The following is a 26,039-nucleotide window of genomic DNA, read 5'->3' on the forward strand; positions in this document are numbered from 1 at the left end:
CCTTGACCCTTGATTATTTGTATCCTTTTTCTCTGACAATAAGAACCTGACTCCCATTTTATATAATTTATGTACTTCTTTGTTCAACCCTAGTAAACAGGTAAAGTAGTCTCAGAATTGTCTGTGAAAATAAATTTACCAACCAGAGTACCAAATTCATGTCGTTTTACATAAATCCATTTGTTAAAACTCAAATGCACATGGTCCCTACCCTCAAGCACCAAAGGTACCCAAGTGTACCTGGGTCCTTTCTGGAGGGGAAGCCCTGCAGGGGAGATGGTGCTCCTGGCACAGTCCCAGAATCTGAGCGGACTTACATGCAGTGTCAGGAATAAAGGCACTGCCTGATATTTACACCTCTACGATCTCCATCTAACTTATGCAGATCCCCGATTTCAATCTTCCCATAAGCAGGTCTTCCTATTTAAAATCCTCAGAATAAGATAGAGCTCCTACAAAGAATCCTGAAGCTGAGTGGGCATAGTTGTGGTTAATAGGCATAGAGTAGGCTGAAAAATCCATGCATAAATTGTCCAGATCTCCCCCTCCCTGGAGTCCAAATACCAACCTTGGAATCAGAGGAGGATCTGGGACAGAGAACACCTGTAGGACAGATGGCATACCTGGCAGAGACTTGGGTAACCATATGGGCACAGGGAGGTTTTCTGTGGCTACAAGGCTACACACACACACACACACACAGAGTTACAAAAGTGTTTATAAATATTTGTGTATACACAGGAAACATATTTCCTAGCTTTCTCTGGTGAGAACCTAAATGAAATGAAATTTATCAGTTGCATAGACAATAGTTTCTTAGGGCACAAAAAGTAAAAATTATAAAAGACCAAGTGGCTAACTACGCCTCATTAAAGTTTAAAACTCCCACTCTTCAAAAGCTAAAAATAAAAGAGAAAGCCCCAGAGAGAGGAGCTATGTGCAAAACACGCATCTGACAAACGTACTGTCTCCTGAATTTATTAAAATAAAAAAAGAAAGAAATTAAAAACCTCTTAGCACTCAAGAATAAAAGGAAAAAGAAAAAATATAAATGGGCAAAATATTGGGATAGATGCTACATAAAACGTGATATATGAATGGTCAACAGACTCCACAAATACTTACTATTGGAAAAATATAAATAAAACTTCTATAAGATACCACTTCATATTCACTACAATGACTAAAACTAAAAAGACTGACAATACCAAGTGTTGACAAGGATTTGAAGTAACTGAAAGGCTTCTAAATTGTTCTCGGGAGGATAAAATATTGCAACCAATTTGAAAAAAGTCCAACAGTTTCTTATGTAGTTAATGATTCAATTATCATATGATCGACGGCCTTACTATTTACACAAATAATGAAAATATATGACAAGAAAGACAGCTGTAATGAATGTATATAACAGCTTTATTCATAATGGCCAAAATCCTGGGAAAAAATAATTTTCTATCAGTAACTGAAGGAACAAACCAAATTTAGATTTATTCATACAATGTCACAGTAACCAGCAAGAAAGAGAAGGAACTAACAGTACAGGCAACAACATGAATGAATCTTAAAAGTATTCACTGAGAGAAAGAAAACATTTAACCTGTGTTAACATATTTATATGAAATTCCGGAATATACAAAATTAATCTATAGTGATAGAAATTACGTCCATGTTTGTCTGAAGCTGGCTTAGAAAAATGATGAACTCCTGGGGGTCTGAGAGAATTGCAGTATTTATCTTGTCGCTCTACATCTTGATTGAGGTATTGTTACATGGCGTATTTATTCATGAAAAGTCTTTAGACTATGTGATTGAAATGTGCGTGCTGCATTGTGTGTCCATTTCCCTTATAAATTTGATTACATTGGCAACCATCATTTTATTACTTCTCATGATTCCATGGGTTGGCTGGGTGGATTTTCCTCTTCGTGTGATGCCATCTGGACCTGCAATCAACTGCAGATGGAAATGGACCAGAACATCCGTTTGCCACCGCCTATGAGTTCATATATAGTTATAGGCAGAATGGTGTACCCCCCAAATTCATATGTTAGTGTCATAACCCCCAGTCCCTCAGAATGTGACTGTGTTTAGAGATAAAGTCTTTAAAGAGCTAATCAAGGTAAAATGAGGTCTTTAGGGTGGGCCCTAATCCAATATGACTGGTATCTTTATTTAAAAAAAACCAGGAGATTAGCACACAGACTCACTCAGAGAGAAGACCACGTGAAGACACAAGGAGAAGACCATCATCTACAAGCCAAGGAGAGAGGCCCTCAGAAGAAACCAACTCTGCCAACAGCTTGATCTTAACTTTTAGCCTCCACAATTGTGAGAAAATATACATTTTGGTGGTTTAAGTCACCCAGTCCGTGGTACTGTGTTATGATAGCCCTAGTGAATCAATACATATATCTTTTAACTTCGGGTCACTTCTCTTTCCGCAGAAACCATATGACCAGGAGAACTTCCTTATCCTGCCTATATTGGGAGAACTTTTCTCTCACCCCTTTCTTTCAAGATCACCCTTGAGTTGGCGTATCGTATGGCAGCCAACCATATTCATCCTGTTTCAACATACCAAGCCAACCCATCTATTAAGCAGTCTGGGTTTGCCTTTGTCCATGAGGTGGTCAAAAGTTGTGAGTGAAGATAAAAGCTTTGGCGCAATACTACCGTATGAGCTGGTTCTGGGCTACCTGCTCAAGCAGCTTTTTTTTTGCCCTCAACATCTGTTCACACTCAATCCTGGGTGCAGAACTTGCATCTTTTGATAAATTTTTGTTGAGCTGGCTTGAACCTATGACTTGGAGGTTTGACCACACCCACTTCTGGCCACATAGCACTGGGTCTGTCTCTACCACGGTGCAGCAGCCTCCCATGAACTGTATTTTTAAGAGTCATATTGGGAATTTAAATGCAAATATACTGGGGGCTTTAACTTATTCTTTCTTTCTTTCTTTCTTTCTTTTTTCTTGGTGAGGAAGATTGGCCTCGAGCTAACATCTGTTGCTGGTCTTCCCTCTTTTTATTTCCCTTTTTCTCCCCAAATCCCCAGAACATAGTTAAATATCCTAGCTGTACGCCCTTCTAGTTCTTCTATGTGGGATGCTGCCACAGTATGGCTTGATGAGCAGTGTGTAGGTCCGCACCCAGGATATGAACTGGTGAACCCCAGGCTGCTGAAGCGGAATGTGCAAACTAAACCATTACACCAATGGGCCAGTCCCTCATTCTTTCTTTAGGATGATGATAGTATCACTGATTTCTAATTTTCTAATTTCTAAATTTCTGATTTCTGATTTTCTACCCAAATTATGATGTTGTTTTATTTCCTTGGCCAGGGGGTCAATTTCAGAGGCTTCCACTTGGTCTTAATCATTAAGATATCCTTTAGAGAGGAAAAACGTCAATGTAGTGGTTATGCCAATCACCATTTACAGCTATCCCAGTTATGCGTTTGGAGACCACGATCCAAACCACAGGATGTGTCTGTAAATGTAGTAGACACAGTGTGATCTGCTTTAGGACCAGGACTCCATTAATTCCCTGGATCGCATACGATCCCAATCAAACAAGGATTCCGGATGATCCTTGGGTGCTTCAAATATCAAAGGCAATTCTGACCTGTGTCCTACAGTCTTTAAAATGCTTACTTACTCTCTTTGCTCCAAGGTACAGTTACAAAGACAGCATTGAGTCCTACTAAGAAAGGACTGGTGAAATCTTCATCATATAAACTTACCCTGGTGTTTACCAGGGTCATCTCACCTGTGAACCAATCCTCTTCTGCGTTCAGTTCCAGGTATAGGTATCAGCTCAGCGCTGGTGTGGCCTCTGCGTCTTCTTCAAGAAAAGGGAAAATGCTAACTCTTAATAAGGAAGAGTAGACCAATTCTGTGGGATCATAAGGTTGCTGGGAATCTGGTGTCTTAAGATTTTTGAGTGCATCAGCCCAAATGTCCCCATCCCAAGTATCTGTGGCCCAGAGCAACGGATTCTAGATACCCGAGGTTCATGCTGGTCTGAGCTCAGGATATTCAAAGACTCATTCATGCATTTGAGCTTACTGCTGCTCAGACCATTGTACCTGGCCTTGGTCCCATATCGCCTTTCACTTCGACCTCTTTTCCTATATGAACAGCAATCAGAGAGTGATGGCAGACCCTGGGGAAACTTAGAAATGAGCTGTATATTATATTTTGGCACACTTTTTTTCACTTATTTTTTAGGATGTGTGCAACATAGTGTATTTTATACCATTTCCCTCCACAATTTCAAGTGTAGAAATGTTCTCAGTAGGACATGTTTGATGTACAAACGAGAGGAGATTTAATGGCGAAACAAACAAATAATGTCCTGTTGTTCCGATCAAAGCATAAATTACCCTAGGCCTCGTCCTACCCTAGCCCTTTAGCAATGGCTTCAGTTTACTCCAGAACACCTGTGATTGTAGGCCTAATGTCAGTGAAGTGAAGATTACATGAAATGCTAACAAAAATAAAATGCACTCTTATCTCAGTTGACAGAGCTACGAACAATGGCTTTCAGGAACACGCAGATAGAGTTTTAATCGTTTTACAATACTCTAAGCCCCCTCTTTATTCCCAATAGTGGCGGCTGTTTTTTCTCTTTTTCCTTTAGTGCTTTATCTTGCCCATCTTTAGTTTACCCAGGGTGGCTCTTAAATACTCTATTCACCTTATCCTAAATCCACACTTTCTCCTTCAATGGATTTTGTTCCCTGTTTGCCTTTGTTGTGAGCTCCAAACTAGAGCCCAGTGCAGACTTACACAGTAACTCCCCACGATGAGTTACTACTTCCAAGTCCCTGCAAGGGACACTGAGGGCTCCAAGATTAGGCGGGGAAGGAAACTCATCTTACTAAAAAGATCAAAGACAGAGGAAATGAGCCTGGACAAGGGGTGATACTGTGGGCTTCAAGTTCACATTCTTGGTAGTGAGGACTCACTTCTCTTTGAATTTTTGCTCCAAGGTCTGGGATGAGGGTTGTTTAGAATGCTGTGTCCCAACACTTACTATCCAAGAGCTTCTTCCCTCCTATAGACACTTTGCCGGTTTCAAAAGGCTTTTCCTACGAGTTGCATTGTCAATACTGAAGACAATTTTTTTTTGGTGGAGGGTGGGGTTGGGGGGAAGTGTTCAGCCTTGCTTTCACTAGCCAAATACATTGGTGGCTTCCTCTTACACTTAAGATGAATATAAAAATTCTCACTATGGTCCTTGAGAGTCTTTTAAATTTATCAAATACAAACAACTCTGTCGATAAATGTGTATGTTTCATAAGGACATAGCTCTATGAAATTTGACAATTCAGAGTACTCCTCTCACCAGAATCCAGATCAAGAAGAACACAAAATATGTAAGTGTTAGTAGATATGAGGAGGTTGGCGTGGAATCTGTGAGGGTCTTTTTGAGGTATTTCAGAATGACTGTTCACAGAGTGCAGCCAGGTGTCTGGGTTGGTAAACTGTACATAAATACAGAGCAGGAGCCATCTTACCTGTATGATTGTATGAGTATGAGTCAGCAATGACTGCTATGTCTATGGACGTCTCTCTGGAGAGCACAGAAAGCAGAGCAAAGTTTAGCATCTCTTTATTCTGTGCCCTGTCACAGGTAGACGACAGAAAAAAGTGGAGCAGGAGGTGAAGCACTAGAAGAGAGTCCTGTAAAGAGAGAAAAAGAAAATAGAGCAGAGGGAGGGAACAAAAAGACAGCAGGTGCAGCAAACAGTAGCAAGTAGGATCAGGTTGCAATGATAGGAAAAAGATCAACAGGCTCATCACATAGAAGGAAAGGGCAAAAACAGAGAAGACAAGGAACAGGGGAAAGGCAAGGGGGATAGAGAGAAGGAGGAGGGAAAGGGAAGAGGGAGAGGGAGCAGGGCACAGTGGGAGAGTGGAAGCAACGGATCCTGGGAGGAAAGGTGGGTGATTCATGGTGGAAGGACTTTCTGTCTTGTGGATATCAAGATGCCTTCTTTCTCCTCCTATGTGTACCTTTTCCATATTTCACCTGCATCTCTTCAATTTTAATGTATTGTTATTGAAAACTGTTCATGAAGACAGAATTCAAACTTGGCAGGTCAGCACACTGCATCTGCTCTGCAGTTTGAGTGAATCCAGCCCTACAGCCTCAGGATATCGTGGGCAGGGAACCAAATCAGCCATGGATGGGCAGTCCTGGGAGCACAGTGTCCTGAGTTACTAAGGAGAGCCAATGACTGTGTTTCCGGTCTGTTGGCCAAAACTGATGGTTCCGTGCAGGGGATCAGAGAAGGCAAAGGGCTAGGGATGTCTGAGATCACCTGCTTGATCATCTGTGGAGGAAAGAGGAACGATGCTATGGTGCTCAGCAGTATGTGTGGAATGGGAGGCTGGGGTGTTGGTGTTTAACCAGGACCTGTTGGATTCCAGACACCCTGAACATTCTCTCAGTCCTAGCAGGATGGAGAATCTTCTTCTATGGGGATGAGTTGGTAGGGTTACCCTGGCAAAGTGATTTCATAGAGCTATGTTTTCCTGTTGAAATGGCCAGGCCCTAAAACAAAGCAATAAGGATTAAGCGGGTGGAAAGAGTATGCATGAGACCCCTTGTGTTTAGGTAGTCAAGATTCCACCATGTGCCTCCAGCCTAGTCACAAAAAGACAAAATATGCACCCCCACTGCAGATCCCCGCACCCAGGATCCCCCACTCAACCACCAGAGTAGGGAGAATTCCCATCCCTTGAACCAAAGGGTGAAATGCCATGGTGAGGCACTCTGCGTTCTTTTTTTTTCCCAAAAAAATTGGCCCTGAGCTAACATCTGTTACCAATCTTTTTTGTCTTCTTTTTCTTCTCCCCAAAGTCCTCCAGTACATAGCTGTACATATTCTAGTTGCAGGTCCTTCTAGTTCTGCTATGCAGGATGCCATCTCAGCATGGCTTGATGAGAGGCTATAGGTCTCCACTGAGGATCCGAAACCGCGAAACCCTGGGCCTCCGAAGCAGTGTGCGCGAACTTAACCACTCGGCCATGGGGCCGGCCTCTGGACTCTGCATTCTTAACAGACTCACCAACTTCTGTGTAAGCAATCCAGTGGTGGAATAGTGCACAAAAGCAGGCCCACCCAGGAATGGTGATGAGCATCAGGAGGATGCAAAGACTGCCAAGAAGGTGGGAGCCAGGCGAGAGCCAGAGGGACAAGGAAGGATTTAGGAAAAGACCTTCTTGCAGTTCCTCTGTCTTTAATGATATAATATTATAATATGGGCAGAATGTGAATAAATAATATTAGTGACTTGTGATAAGTATTCTTTTAATCACCCTGAGAAACATAGAGGTTAACTCAATAGAACCTGGACTCAAGGTGCTCAGGTTATAATCCAAGCTGTATTAATTCCTGGCTGTGGTACCTGAGGACAAGTCATTGAACAGCTCTTTGCCTCAGATTCCTCAACTGTGAAATGTAAATAATTATAGAACTTCTCTTACAGGGCTACTGCCAAAATTAACCATTTAATACATGGAATACACTTGGAATATTACCGAAAACCAAGTAAACACTCAATACGTTTGGATTTGTATTGTATACTATATGGTTAGTAATTATTATTACTGACATTTTAGCAATAATGAACACTGCTTTAATAAATAAGGATCTATCTCTTTTTCAAACTTCACAATACGCATAACAATATGGATTTATCCCTCTAGTTTACAAGTTTCACTTCATTCCTAATCGCAGGACAAATTTCAATCATACTATTAATAGAAATGCAAAATATAATATCAATGATGCATCATAACTATCGCAATTTCATATAGATTAAGAGAGAAGAACAGGATTCATCAGGGCAGTATTAATCATGGTTATAATGTTACGTTAATCCAGATTAGTGATGTACTGAAATTGTCCCCATTTCCTAAAGGGAAACCAATACTCCTAAATAAAATGCCAATATTTTTATGACTTAGCCCTGGAATGCTGCTGAGACCAGCTAGGCAGCCAGCCGAAGGGGCAGACGGATTAATAGACAGAACACAATCTATATTATTCAATGGACAGAGGACCATCAGCCTCAAGGACTGAGGTGAGGTCCCTCGGATCACCACATATTTATTTGCAGGTAAAGAATCACAAGCATGTACAATAGCAGAAACTCATGCCTGCAGGGACACGCAGGCCAGAGTCCAAAGGTTCTATTCTTCATCCCCTGAAGCACACCAGTCCATCCCAGGTCATTCCCTTGGGGAGCATCTTAAGGACAATCAGCAAGGTATGCAGGCCGCATTCTGTTCCTGCAAGGGTCCGGCGTTCCTAAGCCCCTTGCCTTCATGCCCAATAACATATTCCCTTCCGGCCTGACAGTCCAAAGCACAAGCAATATGGTATAATGATTATGAGAATCAGCAGATCACATATCCCCCCCAGTCACCCATTTGGAATTTAGTTTTCCTTAGGCTTAAAACCTAGCAAGAATGCTGCTATGATCTTCTTCAGCATTTCCCCCTTTTTGGTTTTGTAAGAGGAGGTAGGTGGTCTGGGCAGTTTCTCTCTTAGTCAGTTCTCAGAAGGTTTATCTCATGCATCTGAGGACTAAGCAGAAAATAATGAAAAATATACATCCTGATATAACAGTTCCAATAAGGCCACTGCCAATGGTTTTTATCCAATCAGTAGGAAGCATCTTTGACAAGCCAGTATGTATACCATGAAATAGTTCAGATTCAGGTAGCGATGATAACTTATCATCTTGCATATGTTTTACTTTAGCTTGCAATAAATCTATATCTAATGTGAGATTGTCCTTGAGGTGGCCCTTTAAGTGCCGCCTTCTAGTGCTCCAGGCATGCTTGCTATCATTATAAGGATGTGGTGTGATACAGAACTCAGTAACATTCCACTCACATTGCAGTCTGACTAGCTTTTTTAAGTTATGGACTTCATCTCCCAATATTAATGCAGCATTTCCCAGATCCACTAGCCATTCATTGATTCCCTGATCAATTCTTATCTGACTGTTCCATGCTTCACAGGCATTTTTGTGCCATTGTTGAACAAAGGTAGTGGTTTGAATTGTTTGATGCAGTGCCACCCCAGCAACAGCAGCAGTGGATGCTATTGCTATAATGCCTAGTATAGCAGTGATTAATAATCCTATAAATCTTTTAGATCTTTTTAAGATTTTCTGAATTATTTGTAGTAAGGCGTGGGTATCAGGAGATCCCTCCCATGGCCTATTTTGACCTACTGGAAGCCAAACGCCCAAATGTCGCCTCAATAGCATATATGAGTAAGACTCATCATATAAGGAGCTATTGAGACAAGTGTATAATTTGCAGTCCTTACAATCCACAGTTTTAGCTGCTTCATTAATAGATACTGTGCCTATGGCCAATACATATGGATCTCGGACACAGGCTTTGATGTAAAAAGTCCAATTGGCGGATGTGCTGAAAGACAATTTTGTGTTCTCATAGTTTCCATCCCAAATTCTGAATCGCCTTAGACTGAAGGTTAGTTTCCATAAGTCAATCTGTGATCGACCCATATTAAATTGAGGTTGCAGAGGAGAAAATCCTTCCCCACACCATAAAATGGGATATACACTATGTGTTGTAATAGTCATGTGCTTAGACCCTGAAATTTGCCATCTTAACCTTTTATAGGGATTGCAGGCGGAGTCTGTGTGGGAGCAATTTGAGACTGCATACCCCTTGTGGGACCAGTCCCATACTGTTCCACAGGAACCATTAATCAAAATTACCCCCGCTGTCCCGCGACAAATATCTCAATGTATTCAATCAATTTTATCCACCCATAATCTTTGGCCAGCACACACTGGACGATTTGGAGCTGTAAGATTGTTTTGAGGGGCAATAGAATAGTGGAAACTGTAGCCCGATAACATATGCAACTGTGCTTTGCTATGATTTCTATCGAGCATGTAAGTAGATAGCCAAGCCTGTGTAGTGAAATTTAAACAACCTCTTCCTCTTCCTATGCAAACAGGCCAAGGGTTGAAACCAAAATCACTTATTTCATACGAGGTGGCTTCTTCCGTTTCAAATATAGGTAGACAGACATCCTCGGGCCCCAAGACCCAAGATGAATCATTAAGATATACAGGGACAGAATTTTCTCCCCAGTTCAATTCTCTGATCAATGGGGGATTAGGAATATAAGCCCAATATGTGTAAGTACTGTTATTCGACTGGGCTATGGCCCTGGGTATACTTATGGCCACTAACACCAAGGGCGAACATCACCAGAGCCAAGTTATATGGAGTGACAGGTTTCTTCTCTTGTTCTAACACCCTCTCTGTTTGTTGAGTCAATCTATTTGTGCCCAGGTTGGAATTGATGCACGATGCGTCTGAGACAGCAGGAATGTGGTTTTGGTAGTCTTCAGGCTTAGACCCTGAAAACTCGTCACCGGTGGTTCGACGTCCCACGCGAATCGACGTTTTCTTGGCGGGGTGCTCATGATATGGCTTAAGATGTCTAGAAGGAACCCAGATCGGTTTTTCTAAATCTCCTGGCAAAACGCAAGCAAAACCTTGTCCCCATGTTATTAATGACCCCCAATTCCATGTATTACTCCCAGGATCGAACCACCAGATAGATGGTTTGTTTTTCTTCTTCTGCTCTTGTACATAATGCTTTTCTGCTGGGGTCCCTTCCTCATATGGTTGCAAAAAATTCAAAGTGAATAATGCTTTATAAATTCTTTGTGGAGGGGAGATAGTGCCATCTCCCCCTTTTTGTTCTTGTAGCATGGCTTTCAAAGTTCGATTTGCTCGTTCTACAATGGCCTGTCCCTGAGGATTGTATGGAATGCCTGTAGAATGGCGGATACCCCAATCTGTTGAGAATCTAGCAAGAGAGACGCTGGTATAGGCCGGACCGTTATCTGTCTTTATGGCTTTAGGTCGGCCCATTACTGCCATACAACTACGGAGGTGCATAATCACATGTTTGGCAGTCTTTCCCATGGTGGCAGTTGCCCAAATATAATGAGAAAAAGTATCATTACAGTACATCTACAAATGACATCTTCCCAAAGGAGGTAATATGAGTAACATCCATTTGCCAGAGGTCATTAGGTTTTAAACCTCTAGGATTAACTCCTGTATGAGTTTCAGGGACTATGTTTACTTCTTGACAAGTGGGACAAGTTCGTACAATTTGATTAGCTTGGGCCCATAATAAGTCACATTGCATCTTTAAACCTTTAGCATTACAGTGAGTTAAAGCATGAAGATGTTGAGCGTTAGAAAAAATTGGGAATAGTAATGCATCTGCTCGGGCGTTTCCCTCTGTGAGAGGTCCTGGAAGAGAAGCATGGGCTTTGATATGGGTTATGTAAAATATGTGGTGCCGGTTACGAATGGTTGTTTGTAGATCATTGAAAAGAACATATAAGGAATCGGGAAGATTTTCTTTGATAAGTGCTGTTTCAATCAAACGTGTTACTTGAACAGCATATTGGGAATCAGATAAAATATTAATAGGTTCCTGGATATTTTGCAAAGCATGAGTGATCGCTTTTAACTCAGCCTGCTGAGCTGATAATCCAGGGGTATCTATCACACAGGTATATGCTACAGTGTAACTAGCCTTATGATTACTAGAGCCATCTGTAAATATAATGTTGGCATCAGATATAGGAGTCAATTTTGTGATCTCTGGAACGATCCACTGAGTCCTTTGTAAAAATTGTAATACAGGTATTTTGGGAAAATGATAATCTATTTTTTCCCACATAATCAGCAAAAGCCAATTGCCATTTCATATGATTTTGAAAACATTGTGATACTTCTTCGTGGGATAACAACAAGCAAACAGTATCTAGGTCATTTCCAGAAAGTTGTTTAGTTTTTTCTCATCCCCGACTTATTACTTCAGCAATAAGATCTAGGTATGGGGTAACGGATTTAGACATATTATTAGGTAAGAATATCCATTTTATTAAATTATTTTGCTGCATTAGAATTCCTGCTGGTAAATGGGTATAGAAATAACATGTAATGAAATTGGAATATGAAGGTTGACTCTATGCATTTGGGCAGTTTGAACATATCGCTCAATTAGTTCTAATTCTTGATTTGCTTCTTTTGTCAAGCTTCTAGGGCTATATAAATCAGAATTTCCTCTCAGAAGAGAGAATAAATGTGATAAAGCATATGTAGGTATTCCTAATTTTGGTCTTAGCCAGTTAATGTCACCAAGCAATTTTTGTAAATCATTTAAAGTAGTGATGGAGTCCCTCCGAATTTGAACCTTTTGAGATCTGATAGTGGTTTTTTCTACTATTGTGCCTAAATAGAGATAAGGTTCGGTGAGTTGAACTTTTTCTGGGGCTATTTTTAGCCCCGCGTGATTCAAATGAAGTTGTAATTCTTGGAAGACAGTAGACAATAAATTAGTGTCTGGGGCTGCACAAAGGATGTCATCCATATAATGAATAATATACGCTTGTGGGTATTTTGCCCTCATGGGGTCTATAGCTTTAGCAACATAATTTTGACATACAGTAGGGCTATTCAACATCCCTTGTGGTAGGACAGTCCAATGAAACCTCTTGTATGGCTCAGCCAAATTGATGGAGGGCACAGAGAAAACAAAGCACATTTGATCCTTTTCATGTAGAGGGATGGTAAAGAAACAATCTTTCAGATCTATGACTAAAATTTTCCAGTCCTTTGGTATCATGTTAGGACTCAGTAATCGAGGTTGTAAGGCACCCATAGGAATTATAGTAACATTAATAGCTCTCAAAGTGGTTAACATTCTCCATTTTTTCTGTTTTCTTTTTAATTGCAAAAACAGGAGAATTCCACGGGCTAAACATCTCCTTGATCTGCCCCTTTTCCAGTTGTTCATTAACTAATTCTCTAAGAGCTTCCAATTTCTCCTTTTGTAAAGGCCATTGCTCCACCCACACAGGTTTGTCCGATTTCCACGCCAATGCTATAGGCATCGGTGGGGGAAGCTTTATATGAGCAGTGGCCTCCATTAAAAAGGCAAGTATCCAAATCCATGTTTATTCTGTTTCCCGCTAGGGACTACAGGGCTTACTTCTCCCTGTAATTGCTTTCCTACTCCTAAACCCGGGACATAGTGTTGTTTTTCCATAATTTTTTGTGACTGCTCCTTATAGAATACCTGAGGAGGAATATATATTTCTGTTTTCCATTGTTCTAACAAGTCTCATCCCCGTAGATTAATGGGAAGATCAGCGACATAAGGCTGTAAGGTAGCCTTTTGTCCATCCGGCCGCATGCAATGTAATACATTTGAACTCTGCCGCAACGCCTGTGCTTCCCCAAGGCCGATACCTGAAATCAGGGGAGGAATGGTAGGCCAGCGATAAGGCCAGTGTTTAGAGCTGATGATAGAGACATCTGCCCCAGTATCAGTTAACCCATCAAATGTTTTTCCATTGATGTTAATTTTGCAGCTTGGTGAAAATTCTAAAATTTTTTCAATAAGGAAAACCCCCACTTGTCGCATACTGCCAAATCCTTGTTGCCCTCTAGTTTGTTGTGAGTTTCCTAGAGCAATATAGGGCAAGATTAAAAGTTGAGCAATGTGATCTCCCTTTTTTATCCACCAGGGAATTGGTGTAGACACCATAACCTTTATTCCCCCTTGATAATCACTATCTATAACCCCAGTATGCAACCTAACCCCTTGTGAAGTCAATCCTGACCTCCCTAAAAGTAGCCCAACCATGCCTTTAAGTAAGGGACCATACATCCCAGTGTTAATCAGAGTAGGAGTTTCAGCGGGAGTGACCATACAATTCTTACTGCTGGTTAGGTCTACTGTGGCACTTCTGCTCGTGGCTGGGGATAAATCCAAGGCACGGCGTTGTAATTGTTGCTGTTTTCCTGCTTCTAAGCAGGGAAGGCCCCCTCGTTTGTCGGGGCTGGGAGCCCGCCCCTCCGGTAGTTTCCCCATAGTACATTCCTATTCTTATGAGATTTAGATTGGCATTGACTAGCCCGGTGATTCCCTTTCTAGCAACAAGGACACAGCCCAGGAACGGCAGGTGTTTTCCTTATTTTTCGGTTAGAGCCATTATCACTTTTCTGCCTTTTTATCCTGCATTCCTTTCGAGTGTGGCCCAATTTCCCACAACTAAAACATACTCCGGGAAATTCGCCCACTCACAGCCCTGCCATGGCTTGTGCTAACATCTCCGCCTTAAAAGTCTCAGTTCCCACTCCCTGGCACATTTTTATATAATCCGTCAAATTACCCTTTCCCTTAAATGGCCCCAGTAGCTTCTTACAATCAGAATTAGCATTCTCATAAGCCAATAATTGTAAAATAGTGTCTGCTGCCTCTCCATCAGTTATCTGTCGTTTAATAGCTTCTTGTAGTCTTAGGAATACATTGTGTGTGGTTCTTTAGCCCCTTGATTCTCTGAAATGAGACCGTGGCAGAACTTTTCGTCTCAACCTTTTCCCAGGATCTCAGGCATCAGCGTTTTAATTGTTCTCCAGCCTGATCCTCCATCCTTAGCTGATTTTGTACTTCAGCCTAAGGTCCGATGCCCATCAGTCATTCTAAAGAGATCGGGATCTGTCTGGCGGCTGCTGTCTCAGCATGATCTTGCCACCACCTACGAAATTGTAAAACCTCCCCAGGGGCTAAGACAGTCTTTGTCAAAGTTGACCAGTCCGCAGGCATCAGTCCATTGCCCTTAGCAATCCCCTGAACTACCCCGACTGTGAAGGGAGAGTTAACTCCATAATTCTGAACTGCATGGTTTAACTCTTTTAAGATCTTCAAAGGAAAAGGATCATGAACAGCTTCATACATGCCGTGGGGATTTTGAGGATCAACACCAGGGGCCGCTCTCTCATGAACCATTACAGGGAATGCCATGTGAAGAGCTTCCACATCTCCCTCCTTTACTGCTGGTCTAATCCCCATTTGTAAGGGTGAAAGTGTGGAAGCCGGAGGACGCTTAGCTATGGTGCCACCAACAAACTCCGGAACCGGAGTCAGGGAAGGAATGGGACCAGAGGGGGGCGGTGGAAACATATCATCAGGCTCAGCTGCCGTCAGCCACATGTGCTCCTTCCTCTTAGTAGCTGTCCCTTCAGGGACTGCATATTCAGGACTCTTTATGTCATCAGTAAAGGAGCCTCCATCTTCTCTGTCTGTCTTTCCTCTGAGGAGTCATGGGTTTGGAGGGGCTCTAGTACGGAAGGAATTAACAACCAAGTGTTCCATATAGTCACAGGCATCGGAATGCCCTTCTGATATTCTTTAATTCAGTTCCCACCTTTTCCCATGGTTGTAAATCTAACGTACCTAGAGTAGGAAACCAAGTACAATGCTTCTCAATGATTTGCAACATCTCAATTTATTTTTACTGACCATAGCCAACCCTGCCCTCAGCAATTGCCTGAGTAAGCAGATATAAGGGCGATACCGTTCTGTACTTTCAAAATTACCCATTTACCCTGTTAAAACTTCTGGAAGCACTTACCCACACGGGGAATCTTCTGAGGCCTCACACTGCTTCCAGGTTCCGCACCGCTGAAACTCCACCGTCATTCTTTGGCGACCCTTCCTTCCTGCCTCACGTTGTGCGCCACTTGCTGCTGAGACCAGCTAGGCAGCCAGCCGAATGGGTGGACAGAATTAATGGACAGAACACAATCTATATTATTCACTGGGACAGGCGACCATCAGCCTCAAGGACTGAGGTGAGGTCCCTCGGATCACCACATATTTATTTGCAGGTAAAGAATCACAAGCATGTACAATAGCAGGAACTCATGCCTGCAGGGACACGCAGGCCAGAGTCCAAAGGTTCTATTCATCATCCCCTGAAGCACACCAGTCCATCCCAGGTCATTCCCTTGGGGAATATCTCAAGGACAATCAGCAAGGTATGCAGGCGGCATTCTGTTCCTGCAAGGGCTGGGGGTTCCTAAGCCCCTTGCCTTCATGCCCAATAACATATCCCCCTCTGGCCTGACAGTCCAAAGCACAAGCAATCTGGTATAATGATTATGAGAATCAGCAGATCACATATCCTCCCCAGTCACCCATTTGGAATTTAGTTTCTTTAGGCTTAAAGCCTAGCAAGAATGCTGCTATGATCCCCTGCAGCACTGGAAAGGTCCTGAGATATTAAAGAACTCTGTAGGAGGTCACAACATTGCTCAGAGATTAGTCCTCATAATCATTATTCCCCATTGTCCTTCAAAGTTGGCCGTAAATTTTCTTGGACAGAGCCACGGCCCTACATCCTCATCTCATGCTGGCCACTGACCAGGGTGAGGTCATGACCTAGTCTCTCCCCATCCTCTGAAAATGTCCAAGCCCAGACAGGCGTGTAGAAGGACCTTACTTGGAGATCAGGGGCCTGTAATATACAACATACCCCAGCATATGACATATAATCTTTTTTAGGCCATGACAAACACCCAGCCTTTTTCCTCAGGAGGAGGCCACACACAGGTCAAGAATCAGGTGATTGTCCCCATGCCCCATTCCAGGGTCTCTCAGTGCCACTAATGAACTCATCCAATCCCCTTGCATAAGCAAGGGGGGAAAATGCTACATTGTATCCTGTGGTGATAGATTAGTCAGAGATACCAGTGCAGTGTGAATCATGTTTATTTTAATATATATTCAGATAATCAGATGTAGAAGTAATTATGGATATGCTTATATACAAAGATTAGCAAATATATATGTAAATATATATATCAAATATACATATATATAAAATACATATTTATTTATTTGCTTCCTGGCTCTGTCTCCTAAACAGACCTAGAAGCATTGACACTCTGATAGCAACGAGCACACCTAGTGCCCAGATATTGGTTTCTAAACACCATTACCCATTAAAAGAAACCAGGGCCCTTTGTAGAAAGGGCTGAGTATAGGGCTGGGACAGGTAAAACACAAGCTGATCCTGTGTATGTTAAAAGGACACATGAAGCAATATGAAAAAAATCCCAAGAGTTAAGGCTGGAACAATTTTCCCAGCAAAATATATAACAATTGAAACAATTAAAATATGGGACAATTTTCCCAGCAAAATAAATATATATAGAATTGAATTATGACTCAAAGAATAAAATGAATATTCATCCATCCATACCAATATTAATAAAATATTGAATAAATAAATAAATGGGGCAAATGAACAAATCTTTCTTACAGAAGAATTCCAAACAGTATGTGTAGAGACTTGCCTTCTGAGAGGTAGAAATTCATTTCCTTCACCTTAAGTATGGGGGGGGACTTACTATATCCCAAAGAATAAAAAATGGAAAGGAGAAAATAGTGACTTTTTAATAGAGAACCATTGAAGAAAGCGTCTTAACCAAGTGGTCAACGCTAATATCAGCAGCGATAATTTATGCTGATATCATGTACCCTCTTGATATGATGCAATGAGAAACATATTCCACCTCTAAGTATACTTTAGAAATATATTTTTTCTGTTTTCAAAGTAAAATTTACTTAATATGTAATATAATGCATTGTATTTGAATTACAATTCCTTTGTAAACCTCTGTTATACTAAATTTATGTGGCCGTAACTATAACTACTATAAAATAATGCAACAAAATTATATGCTGACCATTACAGATTTGTCCTCATCTTTTGTTGAATCTTTTCATCTAGAACCCACTAACTCAATGCAAACAATTAATCTTAAAATGTGACCACTGGAGTGTAGGGGTCTCACCTTCCAGTCTTTTAGGATGTTTGTTGAGAATGTGACTCAAATTAGGTACTTGCCTGTGAGATAACCAATTCACAATGCTACTGACAGAAGATGGAGATGTCTTCGCCTTCGTGATGCTTGGCACATATATGTTGAAAATGATGTATTTGGTAATTTCTAGATTTTCTTATAAGCATGCTCCAAATTTCTCTCTTTCACATACTCCAAGCTCAGCTTCTGGTTTTGCAGGCTGAGGGGAATTAAGGATCTCTACAACATTTGGTTGATGCCACCATCGTTCGTCAGGCAGGTGGACATGGCAAACAAATGATAGGGATCAGATCATTTGCACTACTTTAAGCGACCTGGGTATGCTCTTGACACCACAACATTTCTGCCTGGACATAACTATCCCTCCATTCTGCATACGGATCTGTATTGAGGCTTTAGGAATGCCTAATATTAAGGTCAAAAAAATTTTGGTGGACTTTCCCCTAAAGTCAGACAGTTAGCTTTCATAAAAATTATCTCATTATCTCCTCCCTAAATTTTTCACCTAAGAAAAAACAGATAGTAACAAGATAACATCGCTACACCTATGAATTCATTCATGATGCAACACTAAATATATTAATCCCAGCACTAGATAGTGAGGCTGTTTTCAAGGGTGATGAATGGTGATCTTCTGGGGGTCTGTTGCCGATTAATTAGACGATCTCATTTGAAGATCTTTACAGACAAAACGATCAACCATTAAGGAAATAATTAAACAGGGCCTGTGGGGACCCTCAGAGTCTATTGTGGGTTGAGGCATATAAGCCAGTACATCAGATTGTTGGTGACAGAAAACTAGCTCAAAGTCACTTAAGCTTAAGAGGAGGGACTTACAAGCTCTCCTTATTAGGGAACACAGACCTGCCCCCTGGCTTCAGGCCTGGCTTGGCCCAAAGACTCAGTACCTGTAGGGCTCTCGGTCTGTCTTCCCACCTCACAGCTCTGCCTGACTCTCCTGGCATTGTTCCTCAGACAGGCTCCCAGGATCTGCCAACTCAGCAACCCCACTCAGAAAAGGCAGCTTTTTTGTTCTCAGGCATAAAAAGTTCCAAGGAGAATGCTCATTGTGTCATGTGCCCTTCACTGACCAATCACCATGTGATGCGGGGTCGGTGAGCCGAGGAGTCGAAAGAAAGATTTCTCGGACTCTCAAGATCTGGCGGTAGTGCTCTTTTATTTAGAGAATAGTGTAGCATGGGGACAGGACCCATGGGCAGTCAGGCTGCTGCGTGGGGACAGGGCCCATGGCAGGAGGAGCTGCTGCTGCTCCCCCCAGTACTGCTGCCGGCATGGGGACAGGACCTGTGGGCAGGCAGAGCTGCTGCGTGGGGACAGGACCCACGGGCAGGAGGAGATGCTGCTGCTGCTTCTGCTGCCAACATGGGTGAAGAGTAAGGCTAAATTTAAGGCATAGGTATGTGAGCCATCTCTTTATAAGACAAAGGAAAGAACATGTAAAAAAGTTAAAATGGTATCAGTGCAGGTGGGGTCTGGCCATTGGGTGGTCCCAAAACTTTTAGATAAGGATCAAATCGGAGTAAGTAAAGGCCAGAAGCCACTACCCTAACTCAGTTACTTGAGGTTGCCAGGCAGTAACCAACTTAAGTCCTTGCCTTCTGCATTAAGAGTTTCCAGAGATAAGGCCATCCTGCCTTCCTCCTGGTGCAGAGGGGGAGGCATGGAGAGTTTCCTTACAAATGTAAATGTTCCCAACAAAGGGCAAGCAAACTCTGCTCCTCGGAGCCTGCTTCTCATCTGCAGTTTTAAAAGTAACCAGCCTAAAATCCTCATTACATGGTCTGCCCTGGGGTACTCTAATGGGACTGGCTTGGCCCAGGCCTTCTACTCGTGTGTCCAGGGAGGAGTGGGACTGCGTGATTCATGGGCCAAAAGGGCCACACGGGTGAGGGAGAAGTTCCTAAAAGAGGAAGACGAGCAACACTGTCAGAAGTCACGGAATGGCAATCTCAGGCGAGAGTGTTCTCCGACCAGAGAGACTGTGATCATACAGCAATCGTCCGCAGGCACCTATCAAGTGCCCCAGATGGGGCCTCATACACCATCCACTCCCCCTTTCCTGTTCCATGCAGGGTCTACTCAGAGCAAAACTACAAAGAGAAGCCTCTCTCTGTCTGTTGCAGCCTTGTCGATCTGCATCCTCAATGCAGTGCTCCTCTCCCACACACCGTAGGGACAGGCTCCCAGAAGCCATGTTTGTACCACGTGATCCCGCTCTGCCCGCAGGTGATGTAAGAGGCAAGTCTCAGAACTGAGCTCATCAGGTTATTTGCTGAGGAATTTGGAATCGGGGCCAATAAGGGAGATTTTCCTGTGTGGCTGGACACAAAACATGGGAATTCGAGAGCTTTGTGTGGCCAGGATTTTTATTTTGAAACAAGAAAAGCCGGGGGCTGAGAAATAAGTAACAAAGACACAGAGAGATAAGTGGAGAGAGAAATGTATATATACACATACACATATAACAAAGATATGCAGAGAGCCGTATAGGCAGAGGGCAGAGAAAGAGATCTCAGAATCTTTCCAGTTTCTGATTCCACCCCTCCTGAGGTCCAGCTGTTTTCCATGCTGCATGCCATGAGGTACACTCTGATTTCTTAACTCCCTTTTTAATGAGCTCCCTAGAGTTCGTTTCTCTTACTTTCAGCCCAGAATCATAACCCCCATGGCGAGTTTCAGGAAACGGGCCAGTGAGTAGGGAGGCTGTTTTCCAGACACAAGACTGTGACACAACACACTACCTCTCTGAGAAAACTCACCATGCCCCAAGGGTGCTGAAGGTGAGTTGTTGCACAGAGCTCTTGAGCATCAAGCTGTACCACCAGAGAACCGCCTCGGTTTGGAAGAATTGAGTGAAGTTTTGCCTGGGGGGGAGGGAGAGGATAGACTTGAATTGGATCCTGGCAGCAGCTGGGATGTGTAATTTAAACACTCCACTGGGAGCCAGCCTGGGGTTGTAGTGGTTAAGTTCTTGCACTCCACTTCGGCAGCCCAGTGTTCTCAGGTTCGGACCCTGGCCACGGACCTAGCACCACTCATCCAGCCACACTGTGGTAGCATCCCACATAAAACAGAGGAAGATTGACACAGATGTTAGCTAGAGGCCAATCTTCCTCACAACAAAAAAAACCAACAACACTCCATTGCTCTAAAAAGGATCATGTAACCTGGAGCCAGCAGGACAGTCCTGGTTTAAATATTCTGCTAACATCAGCCTAGATATTGTCACAATGGCCCCTTAGGAACTCATTTATGGTCACACTCACTCATGGTAACACAGCTAAAACTGATTCCCAGATCTAGTAAGGAGAAGATTTTAACACATGTTTCACAGGATCAAGAGAAGGATAACTTTTCATCTGAATTCATAAAGCCCCAACAATACTAACCCCTTATTGTTAATTACATGTAGCATGAATAGATTGAAAACAATGGGCCTGAGCATCTTTCTAATTGGAGGACTTTGAGCAAATTGCTTGAATTCCCTGGGTATCAGCGAACATTTTTCTTAGTTAAATAGCCATCACTTCATAGGGTTATTGTTAGGATTAAATTTGCCAATATAAAGTGCTTAGTACGGTGCCCAGCACATAGGAAGTGCTGAATAAATATCAGCTCATTATTATTACTGAAAATATAGGGCTGCCTCCATCATCTTAATTTCAGAGACAGATGACCTCTTCCCTTGTTGAAAAATATTACATGCACCACTGTGGCCATTACATATTCTTCACTTTGTGTTGCTAAATAATCTCTATGGTAATGCAGAAAACTGTAGTAACAAAACTCTAGCAACTCAGAGAAACATGCAATACCACACTCAAGACTCTTATAAAGCTTTCAAAGATTATTTCCTGTTAATGGCTTTTAATGAGATCGTTGAGATTCACCATAAAACTCTTCAGACAGGTACAGATTTGGAGTGGTCACACGGGAGCGGGGTAAGTTGTGTTTTAAGTGGTGGGCTGAAGTGGGCTGAGAAGACAATATCTTGATTGAAAATTTGTTGATATCACAACAATCCCTAATTCTCAGTATTTACCAGGCAGGTGAGCTGGTTTCCTCAGAAAAACTCTAGACTCCCAAAGCTTTATAATCTTTGGAGCGTGTCTACATATCAAAATCATGGGGTTTTCTGCCATCTACTGGTCATTTTTGAGAAGGACAACAGTCTTTGAGCAAAGATGGTGGGGTCTTTGATGCCTCTTTTCTTTCTTGGCCCACCTGGGGCCTTGCCCACAAAGCTCACTTGAACTGTGGGGTGTGGAAATGGGTTTGTGGAGTCAGTGATAGGGCTTTTGGGGTTGCTGATGGTGGTGCACGAAGACACTGATGGACGTGTGTGGGATCAGTGATGAGTGTCTGTGGGTTCAGTAGCCAGAGGCTGTGGGTCAGTGAGTGAGGCTGGAGGCTGAGTGATGGAAAGGCTATGGAATCAGAAGTGGAGTTTCCCTGTAGTTAATGACATGGTCTCTGCAAGTAATGTCTAGAATTAAAGGTTGAAATATTTGAGATGCAGAATCCATTTTGTCTATGGTACACAGCCTATGGGGTAAGGGATGTTTAGACGAGGTGTCTGTGATATGGAGTCTGGAGGCTCAGGGTGTGGGGCGTTATGTTAGTGAGGTTGGGTTCCTGTAGTAGTGATGCTAGTCTGTGAGTTTGCTGATATATCAGCTCTGGATATAGTGATGGGGTCTCTAGGATCAGTAATGGGAGGCTGTAGAGTCAGTATGTGGGCGATGGAAGGTCTTTACTGTCAGAATTTGGGTCTGTAGGACAAGTGAGTCTGGGTTTTAGGTAGTGAGTATGGGCCTGTGAGGAAGGAATGGGGCATATAGTTTCAGTAATGTATTGTCTGTGGGCTTTTATATCCCCACCTCTACCAGTCATTAGAGACAGGCTGCCTGCAGGAAGCAGACATACACATGACTGATGCAGTTCTATCAAATAGGGGCAATTCCTTGAGACTGACTCAGATGTAAGATGTTAGCACCCATCGTTCCCAAATGCCTGAGCCCTGAAAGAGGGATTGGCTGTGCCCTACACCATAAACTAAAACAAAGAATAAGATTATAATTGTGGAAAACCCAAAAGAATAATCAGAAGTCACTACAAACAACCATAGTATTTGTTAAAATAGCAAATCATAGAAGCAACAAACAAAAATCAATACGCTTGATACATACCTATATAAACCAGTAGAAGATAGAATGGAGTGAAAATACCCTGTTAGCAATCACAAGTAAATAAATAAATAAGTAAATGAATGACTAGGCACAAATGTAACCCCAAAAGGACCAGCACAAGGACACACATTACCTAATTAATGTTTTTGATTACTAAAAATATGCATAATCTGAGTTTAATCACAAGAGATATCAGACAAACCAAAAGGGAGGAAGTTTCTACACAATAAGCTGACTGAACTGTTCCAAAATGTGGAAGTAATGAAATAAAAAGAAGAACTGAGGAACTGTTTCATAGTAAAGAAGTCTAAAGAGGTGTGATAACTAAATACAATGGGTGATGATTGAGTGGATCGCCCAGATTTAAAAAAAAAAAAATCTATCTGTAGGGGGCCAGCCCAGTGGCGCAGTGGTTAAGTTCACGTGCTCTGCTTTGGCGGCTGGGGTGTTTGCCAGTTCGGATCCCGGGTGCAGACTTAGCACTACTCATCAAGCCATGCTGTGGCAGGCGTCCCACATATAAAGTAGAGGAACATGGGCACAGATGTTAGCTCAGGGCCAATCTTCCTCAGCAAAAGAAGAGGAGGATTGGAAGTGGATATTAGCTCAGGGCTAATCTTCCTCGAAAAAAAAAATCCATCTGTAAAGTCATTACTGGATTGACAAAAAGTTTTGAAAACTGATTATATATTAAGTAAGCTTATTGGATCAACTTGCAATTTCTTGGCTGTGTATGAAAATATCCTAGTTCTCAGGAGATGCATATATTCAGGGGTGAAATATCTTAATGTCTGCAATTTACCTTCCAAGTGGTCAAGCACTAAAACGTGCATGTAATTTTCAAAAAGTTTTAAAAATATTGACAAATAAGAAGCTCCAAAACACATGTGAACTATAAACATTCTCAGAAGACACAAAAACCAACTTGAATGAATGGAAAGGTACATTGTATCTGAGACTCTCTAAAATTAGATTTTAAGATAAAGATTCAAATTATCATTATTTGTGAAGGATATGCTCCTGACACAACCAACAAGAGAGTTGTAGAAGCAAGATAGGGAGGGAAGAAAGTAGGGAGCAATCTTAGGCTAAAGCACCATTCATGGCAGCCTCCAGGCTCACCCTCAGGGGATGCTAGTGTGTAAGCTTTGTCCCCAGTCACCCTGATTTTTTTAAATAAAAATTATATTTATTTAAGATGTACAACATGATGATTTGCTCTACATCCATGTGGTGTAATGATTACTACAGTCAAGCTGATTAACATATCATCTCACATAGCTACCATGTTGTTTTGTGATGAGATCACCTGAAATCTGTTCTTTTAGCAAATTTCCAGTATTTGATCCAGCCAGATGTTGGTGAATCTGGGGGATACCACACAGGTCCTCACTTTGGGGCGAGGTCATCAAGAGGACGTGACCAACAGTTGGACCCATGAGCAGGACCCAGGCAGTTGGAGGCTCGCCACCCCGTCCCCTGTCCTTGGAATGGGCAGTCTGCTTGACTTCCTTGCTCCCAGAAGCTGCTGCAAGGATACAGCCTTGAGAAAGAAGTGTGGTGTTAAGACTACCTGGACTAGGTAAATGAATGAACATAGTTAAGGCCTATATATATTCTTAAGATTCTGGTGGGCAGGTGCGGAAATCTACTTGTCTTGCAACCACCCAAGACACGCCTCGCAAGTAAGTTCCCTTACTGATCAAACTTGCCACCTACCGATCTGGAGTGGTCTGCCTTTTTCTTTGGTCTCTCCTTGCCCTCCTTGTACCAGCCACTTACACCTGAGAAGTTCAAGGGCAGGTTGCCTAGCAACACTCACCAGGGAGGGAGGACATCTGAAAATGCAGCGGTAAGAGAGCTGTAGCATCTGAACAGTCTCCAGGAGACTTGGGATGCAGGGAATCTTAAGTCCATGAACTCCGTGTGCCGCCTGATCCATTTCTTCCTCCTCTTAGTCTTGGGTGCTGATGTACTAGAACTGGAACAACACCAAAAATAAATGAGGTTTCAAAATCACCGTCACTGAGGTAAATCCAATACCTTTTCCTTTTCCATTTCCACTCTTATAAAAAAAAATCTCTCCAAATTGCTCCTTCTGAGGGAGTTTGATGGTCCCTGGTATCTAACAACTTATAGTGAAGACATAAGATTCCGTCCCCGTTTCTTCTCTCCACGACGTACTCAACACTCCCTTGGAACTCCAGAGACCCAATATCCCTTTTGCCCATCCATTGTGAGGACTGTGGTTATGAACTGAGGCCTACTCAACAATCACAATTACTCATCACAGGTGAGCGCCCCGTCCATGGACAGGCCCTCAACCTTGCTACTCCCCGTGAATGGAGCACTCTACTTCTGCAACTCTACACCAACAAGGACCAAGGGCCCCCTCTCCACGATCTGGGCAAATGCTAGACCATCATTCATGGCTGACGGGACCAGCCTCAGGGTTTCCAGATCCTCTGGGGCTGACTACCTAGGGCCCATAGCATGTCCTTCCCAGGGACATCCATACACACTCTGCTGACTCTCAGGCCATGCTCTCTGATCACTGCAGGCTATCTGAGGAGGGGGAAACTGCACTTCACAAGATGTCATCTGGTTTATTTCTGGTACCGGCTCACCACAGAGCAGAGATTAGGTTTCCAGGCCGCATACAGAATGGGATGCAGCTGTCAAGTGAGTGTCCTCCTTAGTATTTTTTCTCTGCAGCCCAGGCACTGGTCCTTGTCCCATTTCCTTGTTCCTAGATCTTCCTGCCTGTTGTCTCCCTCTCTCAATGACCTCTGCTCCCTCACCCTCTTCCTGTTTTCTGGTGTCCCCACTGCCTCTTTCCTGTTCCTGCCCTCTTCGCCTGCTTCCTTCCTGTTTCCTGGCCTCCTCCCTGCCTCCTTCCTGTTCCCTGCCCCCCCCCCCACTTCCTTCCTGCTCCCTGGCCTCCCCTCTGCTTCCTTCCTGTTCCCTGGCACCTCTCACTGTCCCCCCTTAGCCTCTACTTGTATTCAGACCCCTGCTGCCCTTGTCTTTTCAGGATGGGGCTTGTGAACTAGAGGT

At 42.8% G+C, this 26,039-nt stretch overlaps 2 protein-coding genes across 4 annotated transcripts in view; one reads left to right on the plus strand and one right to left on the minus strand.

Moving 5' to 3' along the window:
• LOC100069257 (metalloproteinase inhibitor 1) overlaps positions 1 to 26,039 on the plus strand; it is a 49,695-nt gene that overhangs the window by 4,369 nt on the left and 19,287 nt on the right. The window contains exon 5 of the mRNA XM_070263127.1: positions 25,543 to 25,664. Coding sequence (XP_070119228.1) covers positions 25,543 to 25,664 — 122 coding nt within the window. The remainder of the gene's footprint in view (positions 1 to 25,542; positions 25,665 to 26,039) is intronic.
• On the minus strand, positions 1,393 to 25,831 carry LOC138923591 (uncharacterized). Of its 3 annotated transcripts, XM_070263129.1 has the most exons (5): positions 24,805 to 25,831; positions 20,553 to 20,657; positions 15,516 to 15,640; positions 3,769 to 3,843; positions 1,393 to 1,953 (listed from the first exon to the last, which is right to left on the minus strand). In XM_070263129.1, the coding sequence occupies exons 1-5, from the start codon at positions 24,922 to 24,924 to the stop codon at positions 1,950 to 1,952; spliced, it is 429 nt and encodes a 142-aa protein (XP_070119230.1). In that variant the 5' UTR covers positions 24,925 to 25,831; the 3' UTR covers positions 1,393 to 1,949. The 3 variants fall into 3 exon arrangements, 2 of the variants coding, with proteins under 2 accessions (XP_070119230.1, XP_070119229.1); XR_011437407.1 differs by lacking the exons at positions 1,393 to 1,953; positions 3,769 to 3,843 and adding an exon at positions 6,688 to 10,510 and having other exon boundaries at positions 17,743 to 20,657; XM_070263128.1 differs by lacking the exons at positions 1,393 to 1,953; positions 3,769 to 3,843 and adding an exon at positions 6,688 to 10,510 and having other exon boundaries at positions 24,805 to 25,667.

Source organism: Equus caballus, chromosome 3, assembly GCF_041296265.1.
Source record: "Equus caballus isolate H_3958 breed thoroughbred chromosome 3, TB-T2T, whole genome shotgun sequence".
Lineage (NCBI taxonomy): Eukaryota > Metazoa > Chordata > Mammalia > Perissodactyla > Equidae > Equus > Equus caballus.